The sequence below is a fragment of the Mytilus edulis genome, chromosome 6, assembly GCF_963676685.1.
Source record: "Mytilus edulis chromosome 6, xbMytEdul2.2, whole genome shotgun sequence".
NCBI classification, from domain to species: Eukaryota; Metazoa; Mollusca; class Bivalvia; order Mytilida; family Mytilidae; genus Mytilus; species Mytilus edulis.
This window is the reverse complement of record NC_092349.1, coordinates 80,151,254-80,174,182: the sequence shown is the minus strand read 5'-3', so window position 1 is coordinate 80,174,182 and position 22,929 is coordinate 80,151,254. Positions and strand designations below refer to the sequence as shown.

General features: G+C 33.4%; 1 protein-coding gene across 1 annotated transcript; it reads right to left on the bottom strand.

Annotated features, from left to right (window-relative positions):
• Nucleotides 1–3,498: 3,498 nt before the first annotated feature.
• LOC139528583 (INO80 complex subunit B-like) lies at nucleotides 3,499–18,174 on the bottom strand. The gene is made up of 9 exons (XM_071324617.1): nucleotides 18,030–18,174; nucleotides 13,800–13,950; nucleotides 13,151–13,233; nucleotides 12,162–12,310; nucleotides 8,987–9,035; nucleotides 7,937–8,037; nucleotides 6,793–6,849; nucleotides 5,837–5,952; nucleotides 3,499–4,664 (listed from the first exon to the last, which is right to left on the bottom strand). The coding sequence occupies exons 1-9, from the start codon at nucleotides 18,073–18,075 to the stop codon at nucleotides 4,511–4,513; spliced, it is 906 nt and encodes a 301-aa protein (XP_071180718.1). The 5' UTR covers nucleotides 18,076–18,174; the 3' UTR covers nucleotides 3,499–4,510.
• Between the last annotated feature and the right edge of the window lie 4,755 nt (nucleotides 18,175–22,929).

Genomic DNA, 22,929 nt, shown 5'->3' with positions numbered 1-22,929 from the left:
AATGTTTTAACAAGAATGTGTCACCAGTACACGGATGCCCCACTCGCACTATCACTTTCTATGTTTAGTGGACCGTAAAATTGCGGTAAAAACTCTAAATTGGCATTTAAATTAGAAATATCATATCATAGGGAACCTGTTTACTAAGTCTGTATACGTAGTTGATTGGACTTCAACTTCATCAAAAACTACCTAGACCAAAAACTTTATCCTGATGCGGGACAGACGGACGGATGAACGAACGGACGCACTGACCAGAAAACATATAGCCCCTTTACTATCGTAGGTGGGGACATAAAAACTTTAACTGCAGACTGTATGTAATGTTTACTGGAAGAAAAACTAAGTCCATTTATAAGTAAAATACAGATACAAAGGTACAAAATTTTAACAAAATTTCCTTCTAGATATTAGCTTTTGAACATAAACAAGCTTCTGTCTAAGCTTGGTACAAATCCAAAACAGTATAAGAAAATTATTATAAACTTTAACACAGAGTGAATTGGTTGTTTCCTGGGCAGAATATCTAAGTCCATTTAAAAGTAAAATACGGATAAAATGGATTTTATTTTTTACAAAATTTACTTCTAGATACTATCTTAAGACCATAATCAAGCTTCTGTCCAAGTTTGGTAAAAACCCAGTAATGTTTAAGAAAGTTATTAAAAATTTTAAAACTTTAACCACAGATAGAGTGAATGTCTGCCAACAGAAAAACTAAGTCCAATTATGAGGGTCTGGATGGGGGAGAGGGGGGGGGGGGGGGGGGGGGGGTTGTACTGTTATTCTGTAAACATTTAATGTTCACCCCTTTTTTCTCTAATCTTCAAAAAATTAACCCCTTTTGTTCTCTTATCTTAACAAATTAACCCCTTTTTTTCTCTAATCTTCATTTTTTTGGCCTGTTATTCTTTAATCTTCATTTTAAAGGGCATTATTCTTTAATCATTTAACCCCATCCAAACCCTCATTTATAAGTAAAATACGGGAAAATTTGAATTTTATTTTTAAAAAATTTACTTCTGGATAATACTATCTTATTATCACAAACAAGCTTTTGTCCAAGTTTGACAGAAATCTAGGATAGTATAAGAAAATGATTAAAATTTCAAAAACATTACCACAGAGTGGCCATTTGTGTACGACGCCGACGGAATGTAGGGTCGCTATGTCTCGCTTTTGCGACTAAAGTCGAAGGCTCGACAAAAAGAAGACACCGTGTGAACGCAACTCCTATAAAACTGTGTGATAAAAAGCTCTCCAATACGTTTTTATAATGTTTGCTATCATGTTTAATTTCATCAGGAACATAAAACATTGTATTCTGATTTAAAATACTATTATATACTGTCATCTTCATTTGGCAGTACTTACGGAAGGTATAGGTCTTCGGCCTTTTTTATGATCAATATATATACATTTTATAATTTAATGACACACAACTGATATTAGACCATTTTACGACTGGAATCCATACTTATGGTATGAGTGATTGTCTTTATGTGTAGTTAACCATAAGCTACCGTCGGTTTGATTTAAGGAGGTAGACCTAGGTTAAGGGAAGTAACTCTTAAAATCATCAGTATGTTTGTGTCAACCATTTTTTAAAAATATATTCTAAGCTTCTAGGTTACATAGATTATTTTCAATCTGTTTCAGGTAAATGCTTAAAATACATTGATGAACTTGACTTTTACAAACGCTTAACTGATTTAAAGAGTTATCTCCCTGAACCAAGGTCTACCCCCTTAACTTATTCAGCTATGGTAATTTTGTCCAGCCTGCGATTTTTGTCGCAAAAGCGAGACATAGCGATCCTACATTCCGCCGTCGATGTCGTCTTCATCGGCGTCAACAAATATTCACTAAAATGTGGTAAATTTTTATAACTTTCTTAAATTATCCAGGATTTCTACCAAACTTTGGCAGAAGCATGTTTATGATCATAAGATAGTATCCAGAAGTAAATCTGGTAAAAAAAAAAACCTGTTTTATTCGTATTTTACTTGTAAATGGACTTACTTTATTCAGCAAGTTAACCTTACATTCACTCTGTGGTAAAAGTTTTAAAAATTCTTATAACTTTCCAAATCATCCTGGATTTGTACCAAACTTGGACAGAAGCTTGTTTAATTAAAAGATAGTATCTAAAAGAAAATTTTGTGAAAATTTATTTCAATTTTTTCCTTATATTACTTATAAATAAACTTATAAAGGCAGTGGTAGAATCTATATATTTAGATTATGCACGGATTAAAAAATGTACAGTTTAAATACAGCTTAACAGATGTACAGTTTATATACAACTTTACATCTGTACAGTTAATATACAGCTTTACAGATGTACATTTGATATTCATATTTAGAACTGTACATCAAGATTACTTGTACAAAAGTAGCTGTGTAATTTTGATTATGCAAACATAGCAATACTTTAAACATCTTGCATAAGTTATGCTAATATTCAAAGTCAATGAACCATGACTGATGTACAAGGCTAAACAATCTTCATGTAAATGAGATGTGCCAATGTTAATACAACTGCATAACAAATACCATTGACTTATAAGTAGTCCCCTTTAAACAAACTTAAACACAGATTAACTTATAGACTATGTATTAAAGTTTCAAAGTCAATGAACCATGAAGAAGGAGTGTTGATATATAATCTCCATGGAAACCATACTTGCAAATGCCAATAAACTTGCATATCAAATATCATTGACTTAACATAAGCAGTTCATCTTAAACTGATCTAATCACAAACTAAAACATGTATACTAAGCAAAAGTTTCAAAGTCAATAGACCATGACTGAGGTGGCAGGCCCAAATATTTTTCCATGGAAATGAGATGTGCTAATGCTTTTACAACTGAATACCAATTAATATTGGCCTATCACTGATAATTCCCATTGAACTTACCTAATCACAAACTAATAAATTTGGGAATTGAAATAGGGAACGTGTTAAAGAGACAACAACCCGACCAATGAGCAGACAACAGCCAAAGGCCACCAATGGGTCTTCAATGCAGTGAGAACTACGGCACCTGGAGGTGTCCATCAGCTAGCCCCTTAGACAAATATGTCCATACATGTTAACTTAGCAAAATTTTCAAAGTGAATAGACAATGACTAATGGGACGGAGCAAAACTAGTGGTTCTCCATAAACCTACCTAATCACAATCTAATACATTTAAAATAAGCAAAAGTTTCAGTCAATAAACCATGACTGAGGGGGAATGGCCAAATAATCTCCATGGAAATGAGATGTGCCAATGCTTGTACAACTGCATACCAAATATGATTAATCTACCACTTGTGGTTCACCATAAACTAGACCTAATCAGTAGCTAATACATTGTTGATGATGCTGATGCCACCAACAGAAACAGCATATCTATGTCTTGCTTTGTGACTCTGTCAAGGTGAGACAACTGTTGGTAAAAGTTAAGACATTTACAAAGGATGCCAAGAGATTCAATGAGATATTTACATTTGTGAAGCTTAAACATCATACTTTAATGCAAGATGAATAAATGCTGTTTATGTATTACATCATCATTAATATAATTACTACAGATTTTGTTGAAATATTTAAGATTACTAACACTGTGTAATATGTCAAATTCTACATGTTAATCTCATACAGTAGATATAAAATATAGTCACCAGACTACCATCTAATTACCAACACAAAAAGAGGGGTGGGACTATTTACCTCTGTCCATACTCTGTCTGTTGGACCATTTGTTAATTTTGCCATTACACTTATGTGTGGATGTTTTCTTAAAATAACTTCAACTGGTAACATTTTGTTACATAGTTTTGAGGAACCAAGCTTCATCTTGTTATGATGTACTTTGTGACAGAATTTCTGTTCCAATGATCTACATCATGTTTGTTCTAAACTTTATTCAACAGGGGTATAATTATTGGTTGTGAGCAAAACCTCATACTACTATTAATCAATACAACTAACAAGATTTTGAAAATTGACAAGTTTGACCGATTTTGCCATTTCATGGGCCACACAAAATTTAAAGCTCTTTTAAGCTCATTCTTTGTGCTTTTGATCAAGAACAAATTCAAAATTGAAATGGAATACTACCATTCAATTTACTTTACATGTATATTTTATTTAAACAACACTTTCTCTCTGTTGAGTGTGGTATTGATAATAATACTAAGTTGATTTGATCATTTATCTTTGTATCACTCAGTTTCCGGTCCAACTGTGCAGGTTCATTAACAATATCTTGTATCATGTTAACACAATTGTTAACAAAAATATGTCCTGCAACCAACACTAACATGTCCTTCAATTAATATTGCTATGTCCTAATCGGATTAAATCAGTGAGGGGAGAAAACTATTTCACATGCTTCTGAAATTTGTAAAATTACATGAGCACACAGTATTTTATGACAAAGTGCTTTCTCCTTCATTCAATATATCTATCAATTAACTTGGAATCACTTAAGCTGTCTTATTCCAAGCTAACATCGATCATACCACCTCTATTTTGATTGGTCTATTACACACAGATATGTTTGTTTTATAACACTGTAAACTACACAGGGGTACACCAGTCTTGGAACAAGAGTATTTCTTTAGATTTGAACATCCTTTTACACCACAACGTGTCTTTGGTTTTGGAGGACTGCAAAATAAAGATTGCAACTATGTATAATTTATCATATACAATGAATAAGCATAACAACTACTGTGGATTCATTTATTTTTGTGGGTACCAATTTTCGTGGGGACCAATTTTCGTGGGGACCAATTTTCGTGGGTTCCAATTTTCGTGGGTTTCCAATTTTCGTGGATAAAGGAAAACTTGTATGTTTGAGGATATTTCATGGTTATGCCGAGGTCTGCATACAAGCCTATAGAAAATTTGTCATTCTTGGAACATTTAATTTCGTTGTTTACCTGTACCCACGAAATCCACGAAAATTGGTATCCAACAAATAATAATGAATTCACAGTGGGTTATCAACATAATGTTTTAGTGATGTTCACAATTTATATTTTATATCCTATATCTGTGTAAGTTTGGTTGAATTGTTGTTACACATTACTAAGTTTATTCTAATGATTTTCATGAATTCACAAATGAAAGCAGTAAACATATCAGCATAATCAGTGATCTGGAAGGTTTTTTTTACTCTGGGCCCAGGGGCCAGGGCCCCTCAAAAATAAATTAAATGGGCCATTTTAAAAAATAATGGGCCATGTTGTCAAATGAGTGGGCCATTTATATTGACTTCTGTAAAAAAAAAAATTAAAATATCAGTATATTTTGGCAAAGAGGTGTTGGTACTTACCTTAAAGATTTTAATTAATATTATGGATATTGTTCCTGTGATTTTGTAATTTCAATTTTAATGATTATACAATAACTTCTCCAAAACCGAACAATATTTAAGTTAACCTTTATTTACAATGTTTAAACTGGTACTATTGCCTTGTTCATGTTCATGTTTTTTTTGTACATTAAATTTGGGTATTCGTCGATACCATACTTATTCCAGACGTTCCGTATCAGAGGACATTTCAGGCATTTTCTCTGCACTTCTTGTATTACTTATTATTTCTTGCACTTTTGGTTTACAATTTTCTATTTTAATTACCACTCTACAAACTAGACAAGATCCAGTTTGAAATTATCATCAGTGTTTTCCTCTGGTTCTTTAACCAGATGTATTATGAAATTAATGGAAAGAACACTGATATTCATGCTATTTCTCTTCACAGGAAATTAGGTAAACAAATCATTTGCAAAAAGGTGTTGTGTACATTTCTTTTTTTTTAGTAGGCTACACTTACCTGGCTTTTTCTGTAGAGAATGGAAACTGTATACCTGTTGGTACTGATATAGATATTCCATTTTGATTATTTATATAATGTACTTTGGGAGCAGTACTCTTTTTTGAACTTTTGGTCTGAAAAAAAAACATGATCACTAATTATTTACATTTATATAATATCAAAGGATAACGGAAAATAGTAATGATTTATACTGTAGTGCATCATTCATTCTGTGAGCCAGCCAATCAGCATATTCATAAATCAGAATATTTCTTCACAAACATTTTATTATGTTAGTTTAAAATAGACAATGAAAGCTCTCTGTTCAAGTCAAAAAAGGAAAATAACTGCAAACACCTTTGTAGATCTTATTCTAGCTGAATATTTTTATTTAAGTGAATAATAATCTTTATCAACAGTCAAGTAAACTTGTAGATGTCAACTGTTCAAAATCTAGGATAACTGAGATTGAATTATTTCCCTTTGTAAAATAAAGTGAGAGAAATGAACTTTGATTGATTGTTGGATGTTTTTGAAATGACTAAATGAACTTTGATATCTCAATTGGAAAATTCTGTTAGGACTTGTTGTTTATAATAGAGTGAATATCCTGACTATTGCTTAAAGAAAAACCAACAAAGATTCAAATATGACCTTGATGCTCAAACAAATTTCTAACAACAACCAAAAAGTTTTTTTCTAGATCAATATACTTTCAGTGGCGAATCCAGAACTTTTCCTAAGGGGAGGCCCGCTCCAGTCATGCTTCAGTGATTCCCTATATAATCAACCAAATTTTTCCCACGAAAAGGGGGGGGGGGGGAGGGCCGAGGCCCCCAGGGCCCCCTGGATCCGCCCCTGGATCCGCCTATGACTTTTCTGGTCAGGAGATTATTATTGTTTTATGGACTGATATAGATCAACCAAACAACCACAAGGCTCCAGTTGTCAGTTTGCTGTCTTGGGTTAATTACCTTCATTGATTTATTTTTAGATTCCTGTTTCTTCAGCAGTCTGTCAAGTGTCTGTTTCTGAAATTAGAATATAAAAAATACCAGCATGTATTGTAGGTTTCACAAAGTATTCTAGAAAACTTAAAATGAAACTAAGAAATTTCATAATGAGTTATTTACAATTGATAACCAAAGTTGATATTGCTTTATATTTTGCATAAGGATGTCATTTCTTTTATTATTATTTTCATCTTTTGAAGAATCATGGAAACAAGATGAGCCAGTGATAACACACCTGTAGACCAAATACCATTGACATACCACTCAATTGAGCTAATACCAAACTGATACATTGTTGATGCTGTCACCACTGCAAGTAACACCATGCCTAAGTCCAAGTTTTTTTTACTTTTTAAGGGGCAGACCAAAATAATTATCAACGGGCAAGTACTCCAATACCAAAAGCTTTATTTCAATAAATCTATTAAGCCAAAGTGAAACTTTTGACGTTAGGCCTCTTAATAACAAGAATGTGTCCCCAGTACACGAATGCCCCACTCGCACTATCATTTTCTATGTTCAGTGGACCGTGAAATTGGGGAATACCCTCTAATTTTGCATTAAAATTAAAAAGATCATATCATAGGGAACATGTGTTCTAAGTTTGAAGTCGATTGGACTTCAACTTCATTAAAAACTACCTGGACCAAAAACTTTAACCTGAAGCGGGACAGACGGACTGACGCACAGACCAGAAAACATAATGCCCCTCTAATATTGTAGGTGGGGCATAGAAATAAGGTTTTGATTTAGTGAGATTAATGTGAAAAATTTCAGTGCCTGTATAATGTTTTGAAAACAAATTCATAAATATTGAATAAAGATCAATTATGTCTACAGTATCTCAGTTAAATTTATTCATATTTTTAGATTGAAGCAGATTTAGAACATAACATTTGCTATAAGTATAGCAGAAAATTATTATCCTCTATCTAAAATCAAAACATTTTTTTGTGGTTCAAGTAGAGGAATCTTCACTGTATTTTTTTGTTGTTTTATTCCTTAATGAGTTTGTTTCTATTGATCATGGTGTTGTGTCATCACCATTCAAGAAAGATTTTACAGTGCTCCATTCACATGTTTAAACCTTTCTTATTCCACTTACTTTATCTTTTTCTCTTTTCTCATGAGCTTGTTGTCTTCTTTTCTTTGCTCTCTGTTGTCTCTTTGCCATTTGTTCTTCTGTTAATTCTACCTGTCTATAACCTGTAAAATAAAACAATACTAATTTTTCAAAACCTACATAATTATAATTCCACTTGTCATATACCTTTTTTTATAACGATTTAATTTATTTCGTAGTTACCATGTTTTGCCAAAAGCTGCATAAGAGCCCTAATAAAATTTTTAATCGTTGAAAAGTTTAAATTTATGGTTCACCTACATCCACGAAACCCACGAAAAGTGGTATTCAAAAAATTACGATGAATCCACAGTATTTGTATTCAAACTTAGATTTGGCATGATTGCCAATGAGACTGTTCTACAAAAGAGACCAAATAACACAGAAATTAACAACTAGAGGTCACCGCACGACCCTCAACAAAAAACAAAGCCCACATCACTTAGTTAGCTATAAAAGGGCCCAAAATCACAAATATAACCAAGATAATAATAGTTTCAACTGTCTTTATATAAATAAGATGTTGTATGAGTGCTAATGAGACAACTCTCCATCCAAGTTATATTGTATAAACAGATAACAATTAAAGGTGAAAGTACAGCCTTCAACACAGAGCCTTGGCTCACAATGAACAGCAAGCCATAAAGTGCCCCAAATATTAATGGTCTAAAACAATTTTATAGCCTACATAAATAGAGTGTTACACTTGTCTATAACTGTCAATTATATTACTTCCATCCATCATTAACCTATATTGTAAAATAATTCCACCTGCCTATAACTAACATAATAATATTTCAACGTGGCTGTAACCTAAAGCCCACATTGAGCAAGTGTTAGAAATCATGAAAATTTTGGTCTACTTTCCCCTCTCTTAGACAGTTCTATGCTTAGTATTTAGTCATTTAAGCTTGAAAAGATCTGCTGCCATATTGTTTCATTGCTGACAATTTCTGCTCACCTCTTATATTGATGATACAAGAATTACGGAACTACTGGTCTTATCTAAATTTAGACATAAATAATTCATACCTGAAGGTAGCTGCATCAATTCTTGTTGATCTCCATGAAATAATGCTCTCTACAATAAAAGGTCAGAAAATAGAACTGTTGCTTCATTTAAACCAGTAGCTATATTTCATGTGGCAGTACTTTTTTTTTATGTCATCCCTCTTTCAAGTTATAATCATGATATTTGTTGTATGCTACAGATGTTAATATAAGGAGATGTGATATGAGTGCTAATACTAGATATCATTGAGATGGGAGCCATCTCTGTGGGCCCCGCTGTGAATAATGTGCATTAAAAAATTGTATCTTTACCATAGGACATGGGTTTGTCAATTGAAATCAAAGTTTTTGACCTTGACCTTTGACCTAGGAAGTTGTAAATAAATTATGACACACCCTTTGGTGTTGGTTTATATGCATGTCAAGTATAAACTTTGAAATGATAACGGTTCTCAAGATATAGAGCGGACACGATCTTTACCATAGGACATTGGGTTGTCAACTGAAACCAAAGTTTTTGACCTTGACCTTTGACCTAGGAAGTTGCACATAAATTATGACACACCCTTTGGTGTTGGTTTATATACATGTCAAGTATAAACTTTGAAATGATAACGGTTCTCAAGATATAGAGTGGACACAATCTTTACCATAGGACAAGGGGTTGTCAACTGAAACCAAAGTTTTTGACCTTGAACTTTGCCCTAGGCAGTCGTTCATAAATTATGACACACCCTCTGGTGTTGGTTCATATACATGTCAAGTATAAACTTTGAAATCATAACGGTTCTCATGATATAGAGCGGACACGATCTTCACCACAGGACACAGGGTTGTCAACTGAAACCAAAGTTTTTTTACCTTGACCTTTGACCTAGGAAGTTGTACATACATCATGACACGCCCTCTGGTGGTGGTTAATAAACATGTAAAGTATAAAGTATGAAATCATAATGGTTCTCTAGATATGGAGCGGACACAAAGTGTTACAGACGGACGGACTGATCACTATAGGGGACCCGCCTTTGGCGGGGCTCTAATAAGACAACTATCACTCAGAGTACAAATGATGAAGTCAATTGAGAACAAGAAATACTCACTTTCTTCGTTTTTTAACATATCAGTAACCATGAACAAAAATGTATGTATGCATCAGGCATTTCAGCTTTTGAGGCATCGTATAGTAAATCAAAATTTATTTTATTGACATGAGTTATTGGTTTACACCAGGAGTAAAATTAATTTTATTTAGTACAATAATCAAAGCCTTAAAGGCTGTAAAAGCAATTGCTGCCATGTTAATGTTTGGGGACTTTTATTTTTCATCCACATATATACAAGAATTAAACCTGACATGAGTGTTGTCTAGTTAAAAGTAAGAAGGTTTTAACTTTATATAAATAAAAGACTTTAGCAGAAAGTCATTTTTAATATGTTTTATATTTCACAAGGAGACAACACGTTTACCAGGCTAAAGTTGGGGTCAAATATACATGTGCTGAAACATATAACTCAAAAAGAAATCATCATGGATTATCCCCTGGTAGTGTTTGTAACTTCCTTGGCAATAATTTCCTTTATTGATTTAATTTTAACAATTTTCATTATTAATTTATATTTAACTATTAACACAAATGATTAAGTTAAAACATTTCAACTTTCCAGACGCAAATGTTAAAAAACGGGAAAGAAATAAAATATCTTTTAAGACATAAACATGTAAAGAATAAATGTATATTTCAGCTTAATAAAAATATTTTCATAATGTTACTTTGTCATCATTTTTAAAACTAAGTTCCAAACATTATTGCTCAGTTGATATGTGTCCTTCTGATGCAGTACGAGCACAGGCACTTGTTTCTATCCATAGGAAGGTCGATTATCCATATAAATAGTTTTATATGGATAGTCGACCTTCCTATGGATAGAAACAAGTGCATGTGGGTACGAGATAACTACAATTCTCATGCAATCCCGAAAAGGGGGGTCATCACAGACAAACATGACATTAAATCGTTATCACTGAACTAGTATATATATTGCATATTGTATAGGGGCCAGCTGAAGGACGCCTCCGGGTGCAGGAATTTTTCGCTGCATTGAAGACCTGTTGGTGACCTTAATTCTGCTGTTGTATGTTTTTCTATGGTCGGGTTGTTGTCTCTTTGACAAATTCCCCATTTCCATTCTCAATTTTATTATAGGAACAAGAACAAACAGCTCTACGTTGCTTTGATATTTATCAATTTTCAGGAAACATTGCGAAAAATGATCTTCAATATTTCGAAAACATGTGAAATAAAATTGCTAACATGGTGTACCGTCGAGTGTCAACAAACGTAGTAGACTTGTTCACTGAAAAGACGAGGATAATGGTTTCATCTCACATTTGTTATGCAAACCCAGTTTTGATCATGATATTTAAAATCTATGTATTAATAAACTAGAAAATTCCAAATTGTAAATATCTCTTCATCTGGACCGACTTGGCATCTACTACGTTTGGACGGGGCCATTTCATTAGTAAGGTGATCGATAAATATTACGGAGTTTTGACAGAAAAGGAAAACGAACTTATTGTTATGTGTTTTCAACAAGGGTTTCGTTCCGCTAAATTATTTGCGCAAATAAAGTTTGTCTATTTTTAGATTACAGGTAATAATTTGACACTACGCATTAACCTGTGTAGTGATTTTGATTTTACGATAAATGTATGAATGAACGATAATTTTATGAATGAACAAGAGCACCTGACCTCTTAAAGAAACACAAATTAAACATAAAAAACCGTATTTATTAGGAGATAATTCAGTTAAATTTTCAATGCTAAATCAACAACTGAAATGAATCCATATTTTGTTGAAACATCGTACGAACGGCGGAAAACGGAATCGCATTTATAAAAATGTACCTTTTTTCACTCGGACTTCTATGTTATTTGATAGTCAAACGATTGACCCTTTAAATACAAAAATACATCTACAAGAACATATTCTGAAACTTCTTAAATCCACTAACTTTTTTTTAAAGTTTCAAGCTATGTATTGCATTAGAAAACATACATAGGTGTTAAAGAATGACTGACCAGGAGCCTGTTTAACAAAATACTATGGCTTGATATGGGCGGAGTCTCTGATCTGGGTCACAAAGATGGCCATACGCGACGGCATAAAAGCAATTGCTTTAAAAACTGTACCTGTCTGGCAGTTAACATTTTAGGATCTTTACTTCTCCTAAGCATACCAGAATCATCTAAGTTGCCTTTCTCCAGAGCATCCAACCATTGTTTCTCTTCATCTGATGTATCTACATCTGGCTTCTTCTCTGTTGGTTCCTCCTTGATCTCTAACAAATAACAAAATGGATGTCAATAAAAACTGTACACCATAAAGAGGTTTATAGAATGTAGTCAGTATGTTTTGTTTAAGTCAGGCATTGTTTTGTTTACGTCAGGTATTGTTTTGTTTAAGTCAGGCATTGTTTTGTTTGCGTCAGGTATTGTTTTGTTTAAGTCTGGCTTTGTTTTGTTTACGTCAGGTATTATTTTGTTTAAGTCGGGCATTGTTTTGTTTAAGTCATTGTTTTGTTTAAGTCAGGCATTGTTTTGTTTAAGTCAGGCATTGTTTTATTTAGGTCAGGCATTGTTTTGTTTGCGTCAGGTATTGTTTTGTTTAAGCTGGTGACATAGAAATAATACAGGAATAATACTAGATGCTCTGCTCTTTCAGTCTATGACATATTGTTTGTAGTTAAAGAAACCTTCATATCATATTGAAAAATCATTCAGAACATCTTCAATCTGATCTTGGCACGTGACCCACCTATTGATGCCCAGAATCATTCTTGACATACATTATCTGTTATTGTCATCATCGCGTGACTAAACTGTTGATGCCCAGAAATCTTTCATGTCATCTATGATCTGATCGTGTGACCATTGGTCATGTGACCTACCTGTTGATGCTGAGGAATCATTCATGACATCTATAATCTGATCATGTGACCTACTTGTTGATGATGAGGAATCATTCATGACATCTATAATCTGATCTTGTGTTCTATCTGTTGATGACGAGGAATCATTCATGACATCTATAATATGATCATGTGGCCCTTGGTCATGTGACCTACTTGTTGAGGCAGAGAAATCATTCATGACATCTATAATCTGATCATGTAACCTACCTGTTGATGCTGAGGAATCATTCATGACATCTATAATCTGATCTTGTGACTCATCTGATGATTCTTTATTTATTGTTTGTACACTGCATATATGAAAAATAAAAAAATTAGTAGGTTAATAAATAGGTAAATATATTTCTTAATGCAATAATATATCAAAGGAAATGTTGTCATTTCAGGACTTCTTATTGCTGACTATGCGGTATGTGTTTTAGTCATTGTTGAAGGCTCTAGGTGACCTATAGTTGTTAATTTCTCTGTGTCATTTGGTCTTTTGTGGAGAATTTATTCATTGGCAATCATACCACATCTTCTTATTTTTACATAGAATATTTATTTATATACTAGTAATACAGATTATACAAGATAATATTTTATTCAGCATTGTACAACAGATGTTATAAATCATCTTGTTGAAATACAACATACTTTTAACAATGTGGCATCCTATTTTGTAAAGTTTTCAAAATAAATCAATAATTAGTCTATTTTGTTCAAAGGCATAGGTCTGATTTCAAATTATTTCTTTTGTTAAATACCATATGTACACATCATGTACATGTACTTCAAACAAGCATATATATATGTGACGTTTTTACTACAATATCTAAATATTACATACAGGTACTGGTGATTTTATACCACAAACCTTTTAGTTCCCAAAGTTTCACCACCAATTCTCAATTTCAGTTTTATTGATGGTTTTGGTGATGAAAGTTCTTCAAGATCACCTTCCTTTTTCTTTTTATGCTTTTTCTTATGTTTTTTGTGTTTCTTGTGTGAGCTTCCTGGAGGGGAATCTGTAAAATATCAAATTTCAATCATTATCTACCATGTCTACTGATGTCAAACTTTTAGAAGTGAATTTATACATGTTAATATACATCACATCTTAAGTTCATTGTATCTTAAACATGCTTAACTTGATCTTTGATGTTATATACAAATACATGTAGAGGTACTGCAAGCAGAGCTCACAAAATGATACCAACTTCTCAACATAAATCAAGGAGGATCTGTAGATACAAATGGACAATACATTGTCCAGATACAATGTATTTTCAGACGCATCAGACAACCAGTTGTTGGGTTGCTGCCCCTGAATTTGTAATTTTAAGGAAATTTTGCAATTTTTGGTTAATATCTTGAACATTAGAATAGATAGAGATAAACTGTTAACAGCAAAATTGTTCAGAAAAGTAAGAGCTACAAATAAGTACACTTGACCAAAGTTGTCAATTGATCTCATAAGGAGGTATTGCCCTTTAAAGTTAATTTTTCACAATTTTTTGTAATTTTTGTATCTTTTAGGTTTTCAAAAAATCTTTTCACACACATCAGACACCCTGTTGATGGGTTTAGCCCCTGAATTGGTAATTTAAAGGAAAATTTTCAGTTTTTTTGTCATTATCTTTACCATGTTTACTGTTATATTAGATAAACTGAAAACAGCAAAAATGTTCAGAAAGTAAATTGTAAAAAAGTAAACTCTACAAATAAGTCGGATGATCAAAATTGTCAATTGACCGTTCCATGAGTTATTGCCCTTTGAAAATGTTAAAGTAAATTTTTTCACAATTTTTCATAAATTTTTGTAATCTTTAAAAAAAATTCTTCTTCATCGATCATGTAAACTGATTTCGTCATGAATTCTATTCTTGTCTACAATCATATGTTGGAGAGTGTCCGTTGTTGAAATTTATATGCACATAGACCAAGGTAAGGGGTACAAGTCAAATCGCCACCCATAGAAAAAGTCAAATCGGCAACTGGTTACAGCAGCATCTAGGCAAGTCAACACCTATTTAAAATCAATTCAGCATCTATTTAAAGTCAATTCGTCATCCAATAATATTTGATATAATATGGTCTTTAACATTCTATGACCGATTTTTTCTTTTCAATTGATTATTATCTTTAATCAAGTACATGTAGTTAATATGTTTGTTGTTCAACAGTATAAAGGTAGTTATTGATGTTTTATTCTTCAAAAGCTTCATAAGAAACTATGAAGCCCTTACACTAGCTGTTGTCTAACAATGAGACAATTAGAAGCAATAGTAAAACGGAAAACTGTGAGTTACTTTCAACAATTCAAACTTTCATACAACATATGCATGTACAACATAATTAGCAATCATGGTGGTTTTTTTCAGGAAAGTTTAAACAGCATTAAACCAACAATCTTGCAAAATGCTCAACTGGTTAAAAAATGCATAAAATATATCCAATATCCCATATATCATTGTATATATATATATATAATTAAAACAAAATGCCCATCAAAAACCAAGAAAGATTTTATCTTTCTTAAACACAAAATGCATTTAACTTTTATATATCTAGTGGATGCTAGGCATTAAAACTTTTCAAACAGCACAGGTAAGTCTGTACACAGAGTAGTTTTTGAGGTGATAATACGGCCATATTTTTCCATTTGTTATGATGAACCTTAACACTTCTAACGTGGCTGCCGATTTGACTATATCAAGTGCCGCTTTACTAAAGAATTGTCCATTAGATTGACCAAAATTCTGTCCGCAGTTAAAGAGGGTCTTCAGATATACTGTGAAACTGTTTACTCACGTAGTGGTATTAACCATACATGTATGTGGATTCTGAAAAACTCTAAAGAACTTCTGGATAATTTTAAATCTCGGTCTTTTTCTGAAATTAGTTCTATTAAAACTTTTGATTTTTCAACCTTGTATACAACCATTCCCCATGTGAAATTGAAAACCCGTCTAAAAGAAATAATTCACAATGCTTTTCATCATAAAAATGGTAGCATACGCTATAAATTTATCACTTTGGTATACCATAAGGCATATTTTGTTAATAAGGAACAAAAGGGTAAAACATACTACACAGAGGAACAAGTGATCAGTATGCTGGAGTTTCTTATTGACAACATATTTGTTGAATTTGGAGGTAGACTTTTTCAACAAATTGTCGGCATTCCTATGGGAACGAACTGTGCGCCTCTCCTTGCCGACCTCTTCTTATTTTCATATGAATCGGAGTTCCTTCAGACACTTGTCAAAAACAAGAAGATCAAAGAAGCCAGGTTATTTAATTTCACTTTCAGATATATTGATGATGTTCTTTCCATTAACAATCCGAACTTTTCTGATTGGATTCCATTAATATACCCACCAGAACTAGAAATTAAAGAGACCACAGACACGGCTTCCTCTGCCTCATTTTTAGACTTATACCTCGAATTTGACATACACAGTCATCTCAGTACCAGAATCTATGACAAACGAGACGATTTTAATTTTGAAATTATCAATTTCCCCCACCTTAGTAGTAATATACCAACTTCACCTGCATATGGAATATACATTTCCCAACTTATTAGGTATTCAAGAGCTTGCAGCTCCTATTCAGACTTTGTAAAACGTCACCAGTGTCTGAGCAGAAAATTGATGAACCAGGGGTATGTCAAAGAACGTCTCGTCCTTTTTCTAAAAAAGTTCATCGGAAGATACCCAGAACTTGTTGATAAATATTCCGTATCAACTTCACAAATAATACAAGATGGTCTTGAAGTATAGATTTTTCGTACTGACGTTTGTTATCATCTTAATTACGTATTATAGTATTCTTTTATATGTCTTTTTTAGATATTCATTTGAAGTGACTCTGTGGTTACGTAAAACCACATACTTTGAACGGCAAAATTATTTCATTTATTGATATTACTTTTACTTAAGGATCTTGACATACTATGAATGACTAAACTATTTTATTCAATAAGACTACTTTTTCTGTTTAGTCTGTTTTTTATGATATACATTTGACGTGAAACTGTACTTATGTATCCTGTCATACTTTGAACCACACCATTATTTTATTTATTATTATTACTTTTACTGTTAAATCTGGTTTTTGTTATATCTACTTTACGTGAGTCTGCATTTATGTATGCCGTCATACGACAAAATTATCTTTATGTCTACCTGTGCGAATTTCAAACGCGCAATTTTACACCAGTAATAAAAACCTTCTATCATTTATGGGTAGACTTTACATAGATAAATTCAGCCGTATTTGACGTGAAACTGTACTTATGTGTCCCGTCATACTTTGAACCACACCATTATTTTATTTATTATTTTTACTGTAAGTCTGTTTTTTGTTATATCTACTTTACGTGAGTCTGCATTTATGTATGCCGTCATACGACAAAATTACCTGTGCGAATTTCAAACGCGCAATTTTACACCAGTAATGAAAACCTTCTTTCATTTATGGGTAGACTTTACATACACAATGACATAGATAAATTCAGCCGTATAAGAAAAGCAAAATGAGAATGTTAAATTTGATGTATGCCTTTTTGTGCTACTTTGTTACATTTGTTGTTTATGTAGTGATATTAAGATGATAACACAATATTGACTGTTGTACCCCTATTTTTGACATTTTTACTCTTTGAGTATGTTTGTTTTGTTCATACATCGTTGACAATGTAATGGAATTTGATGCGACTGTCATACAAGTGAGAGGTTTAGCTAGCTATAAAACCAGGTTCAATCCACCATTTTCTACATTAGAAAATGCCTGTACCAAGTCAGGAATATGACAGTTGTTATCCATTCGTTTGATGTGTTTGGACTTTTGATTTTGCCTTTTGATTTTTGATTTTCCTTTTTGAATTTTCCTCGGAGTTCAGTATTTTTGTGTTTTTACTTTTTAACCAGGTGCCAATTTGACTAGGTGCCGATCTGACTATACCGGGTGCCGATTTGACCAGATTAACCAGGTGCCGATTTGACTAGAAATTATTCCGAAGTAAGCGACACATAGACTAGAGCCTCTTATTGTTTTAGACATCTACAAACGATCAACAGTTATATAAAGAAGCACCTACCGATGATTAGTTCTTCCTCTGTACCAGATTCTTTCCTCTTCCCCATATTATAGAAGGCTAAAAAGCTTAAGAAATTATTGTAAAAAGAGGGGACTTGTGTGTTTTTGACCGGAAGTAAATACAAAATTTCCGAACAGAAATTACTATGCAGTCAAATTTCCTCAACTAGGACCAACTTTCAGCAAACCGGATCTTTGTTTCGTGTGTATATTGTATATTCTTCCTCTATAGGAACACCACCATGTTACATGGACAACCGTGGTACTGCTTTTCGATATATATATGCTACTTTGCATTTCTTGCCGCAGGCGCGGATCCAGAAGGGGGGGGGGGGTTCCGGGGGTTGGAACCCCCCCTTTTTTGGACGATCAATGCATTTGAATGGGGACATGTAATTGGAACCCCCCCCTTTGTCCTGGGTTAGGACCCCCCCCCCCCCCTTTTAAAATGGCTGTATCCGCCCCTGTGCCGGTTTCGTTATTCTCATAGTAATAACATTCTAAATTTGGATTTGGATGAAATAGTTGACAAAGAATAGGTTTCTAACACAGAATGAATGTGGTCTAATGAACTTTAAAAAAAATATGTGCTTTTGAGCAATACACTCTGTTGAATATTTAATCGCCTAAAAAAATATTTGAAGAAATTTTTATTTTAATTTCTGCAATCTGAAATGAGAAAAATTGTACCCCCCATAAATTCTTATTTACCCCCCCCCCCCCCCCCCCCTTCCATTTTTTTCACCTCCCCCTTTCCCGTATTCCAAAAAATAATCTCAATTCAAATTTCTAATGGAGTTTTTAACACTGAATAACTACTTATTTAAATACATCATAAAATATTAAAATATAAAATGACATTTTTTTTTACAGCTAATCATCTCAAGACAATCATCATTTCTTAATACATAATTTTCAAACGGTGTAAGGAAGATAATTACACATATATTTAACAGTATTCTTTAAATTCAAATTGGATTACCTCCCTCTCACTGCTTTTAAATTGTCTAAATTGTCCTTCTACCAGAAAAGACCTTGGTATCCCCCCTTTATTTTGCCCCTAATTGCTAAATGATTCAAGTCACAACCCCATAACCATCCCTTTGAAGTATGGAAGCTTAAGGTATAATTTCAGAGAGATTTATAAACTTAAACACAAGTTATTGACTGTAAACTACAACAAGTTATTGTCTGGAAACTAGAAAAATGCTTGTTTTATGGGCCCTTTTATGGTCCCTAATTCCTGCATGAATGAGACAATAACGCCCAAACACAATCCCAGCCTTCCTTTTGTTATATGGAACTTTGTGCAATGTCGGAGAGCATTGGCGGATCCAGGGGGGGGGGGGGGGTCCGTGTGTTTTATCCCCTTTTTTTGGCCGATCAATGCATTTGAATGGGGACATATAATTGAACCCCCCTTTGTCCTGGGTTGGGAACCCCCCTTTTTAAAATGGCTGGATCCGCCTCTGGAGAGATCCATACACTAACACACAAGTTATTGTCCATAGACTACAAAAATGCTTGTTTTTGGCCTCTGTTGGGCCCTTAATTCTTAATTGTTGACACCATAGACCCCAAAATGAGTCAAAATCTTTTACTTGTTGTATAAAACATTGTGGTGCAATTTCAGAGCAATTGCAATATGCTTACACACAAATTATTATCCTGAAAGTAGAAAAATGCTTGTTTTTAGGCCCTTTTGGGACCCTAATTCCTAAACCCGGGTAGAACTATCATCCCCAAAATCAATCCCAGGCTTTCTTTTGTGGCATTCACATTAATTAAAGTCATTGTCCTGAAACCAAATATGTCTTCGGACGACGCAGAGTGAGACGACGACGACACACTGACAGTAGACGTCGACATCATACCATTATACGATCCAAAAAAAAAAGTTTTCCAGTCGTATAAAAATGAGCGTAAATGACTTCAAGTGGACTTCAAGCATGGAAAAGAAGAAATGTACAAATTATCAGTCACTTAATTTTTAAACTGTATTTCAATTATAAAGATCTGTATCGACTTCCATTACAAGCCGTATCATCTCAATTCCCACTGATGATACATGTAGGTCTATAAGTATATGAACACTTAATTTTTCAGTTCAATAAAAAAAAAAAGAATTACAGGGTCAGTGTATCGCTCAATCTAATTAAAAACCGATTTCTCATCGCTCCTGTTTCTGACGCGACATATCAGAAACAGGAGCGATGAGAGATCGGTTTTTAATTAGATTGTGTATCGCTTTGTGTGTATAAATGTCACCATGTTGCCGTCAGTCATGTATTGAAAATGTTCATCCTGTGTGTATCACTTGGAAAGATTCTAATTGAAATATAACTTATGAATAATATGAAGTGTTATAGTAGTCTCAGATGAAATGAATACGCAGACAGGACTGCCCCCTTGCGATGCCCAGTACTTGATTTGTCAAAAATTGTTGAAACGTTGATTTGTCAAAAATTGGTGAAACGGAGAAATGAATACGTAGACAGGACTACCCCCTTCCGAAGACCAGTACTTTATTTGTCAGTCTACTTATCGTTTTTTGATGAAGTTATATGCAATACTCAGATTCTGTTAAAAAAAAGATTACTAGAATTATTCCTTCTTTACCGTCTTCAGTGTCGCTTTTCCTTTTTCTGCAAGAGCCTGATTTAACTAACGATCCATGATGATTATCGTTACTGGGTTAATATAATCGAGAAACATCACCCGTTGAGATGCTGAGTTATATCCAGGAAGAATAGTTTAAAAGGAATGACGACAAGTTACAGAAATTAAGGTTGAGACAGAACAACAAATGACTATTATACTTATATAATTTTTTTTTTATATATGTATAAATTTTAGTGAGGCAATTGCCTGGAAATTTGAGAGGAAATACATCTTCGTCACTTCCATGGTCACATAAATACGGATTCAATGACAATTAATCATACCACAGATCACCACATGCTCTTCTTTTTTCTCATATCAATGAGGTCGAATTATTCTCTTGCAAGTGAATAATTCTTCTGTGTATTTTATTTAGCTTGTTTTGACAAAAAATGAACAAAACTGGCTTCTTAAAGCGAATTATTATTTCACTTTTTCACTTTTATTAATGATTGAACATAAAATCAAATAGAATATACGTTGATCAACATTTCAACCTTATTTCAACGTTTATTCAACGTTGAGTGCCTGCTGGGTAAGCACTCAGCTAGGTAAAATTGTGTAAAAATCAATGACATGACCATCTTCTTCTTCCCATAGATATATTTCTTCTCTGATAGTTGGAGTACACCAACCTTACTATACATGTACAAAAGTTGGTTTAACCCGGCATATATGAATATCACTGTGCTTAAACGGCTGTGGGTAACTTAAGTTACCCACAGCCCAAGATGGAGCCGCCTTGCGTCGGTTAGATACTTTTCTTCTATAGAATAACAATACCACGAATGCATCAATTAAACAACTGAATTTAAAAGTTGAATTAATCGTTTAGGGAAACCCCTAAACTGGAAAGGTGATTAAATTCTACAAAATAAACGATCACAGCACGATTTAAAAAAACACTTAGGCTGTCCGTAACTTCAAAACAACGTGTCCGTAACTTTTTTCATCATACCAATAGAGATGTCCGTAACTTTCAAAGAATCGACATACGCGGATGTAATGTTTGAACTGATGATAGAGATTGCATCGAATACATATATTCACAAAACGAAGTAGATGTCTAGTATGATATAATACATTGTATCGATGGAAGACAAAATTGGGAAAAATATGAAAATATATAGTTCGGAGGGTTGTTTTCGATCATAGCAGATACACTGTTGAAACATCATTGTTCGTTTTTATTTTTGAACAAGTAGACTACACAAGTAATTTTTACAAATACATGTAGCATGTATACACTTACTGATTTTCTGCCAGCAACGACAAGGGTAGCATGAATCCGGGACTTTGGAGGGGAAAGCAAATTGCCCAGGCATGCAGTGGATAGACTATACGAGACTTAAGTGTACAAACTTTTTCCGTCTTTTTGAAAAAGCCAAAAACACTCTCATCCCCAAGAAAAACAAATCCCATCAGCATTGACAGTAAAATAAAAGGAGTGTCAATCTGGACACACTCGGACGTTGCGCACGGAGATATTGCGGCACCCTGGCCAAGATTTACAGTAAATGGGAAAACTTAAAAAAAGGACATTTTGTATAAATGAATAAACCTAGTTTTACAGCTAGCTGCATATTTCATTTGTATGCAAGTTGCATTAAATCTCATTTAACTGAATAAAACTAAAAGACATGCACAATAGGTAAAAGTTAGTGACAATAAAAGGAAAAGAGCAGTCAACATAGTGTAACAATTCGACATAGTATATAAAAATATAAATAACTACGTAGGACAACAGGGTAATTTAATAGTCTAACAAATCCTGATAACATACAAAGAGAGAGAAAAAAAAACATACTAGGAAACATATTCAAACAAGAACTATCTATAATACTAAAATTACGAGGTCCAATTTGTCAGCCGTCATCACGTAAAAACGACGAATCACAGAATTCAACTTTATATATAACTAATATAGTACAAAGGTGTAGATTAAAAATTACACCACTCCAGGCCCTTTTGTTTTCCACGTAATTAATATTGCCAATAATTAAGAAGTTCCGGGTCGAGTCCGCTACCGATACCAATAGTATATTCACCTGTTACCTATTACCTTATCTGTACGTTCCGCATCTGACAGGCGCACCACCAAACGTTGTATTCAGGACTAATATGCTATATACGGGTCATAACCACAGGGTTAATTTGACACTACTAAATTGTAAAATTGTTACCTATTGTAGTATTTTAATCAGTAAGACTTTCTTTTTCAAGTTTTTTTTTCAAGTTTT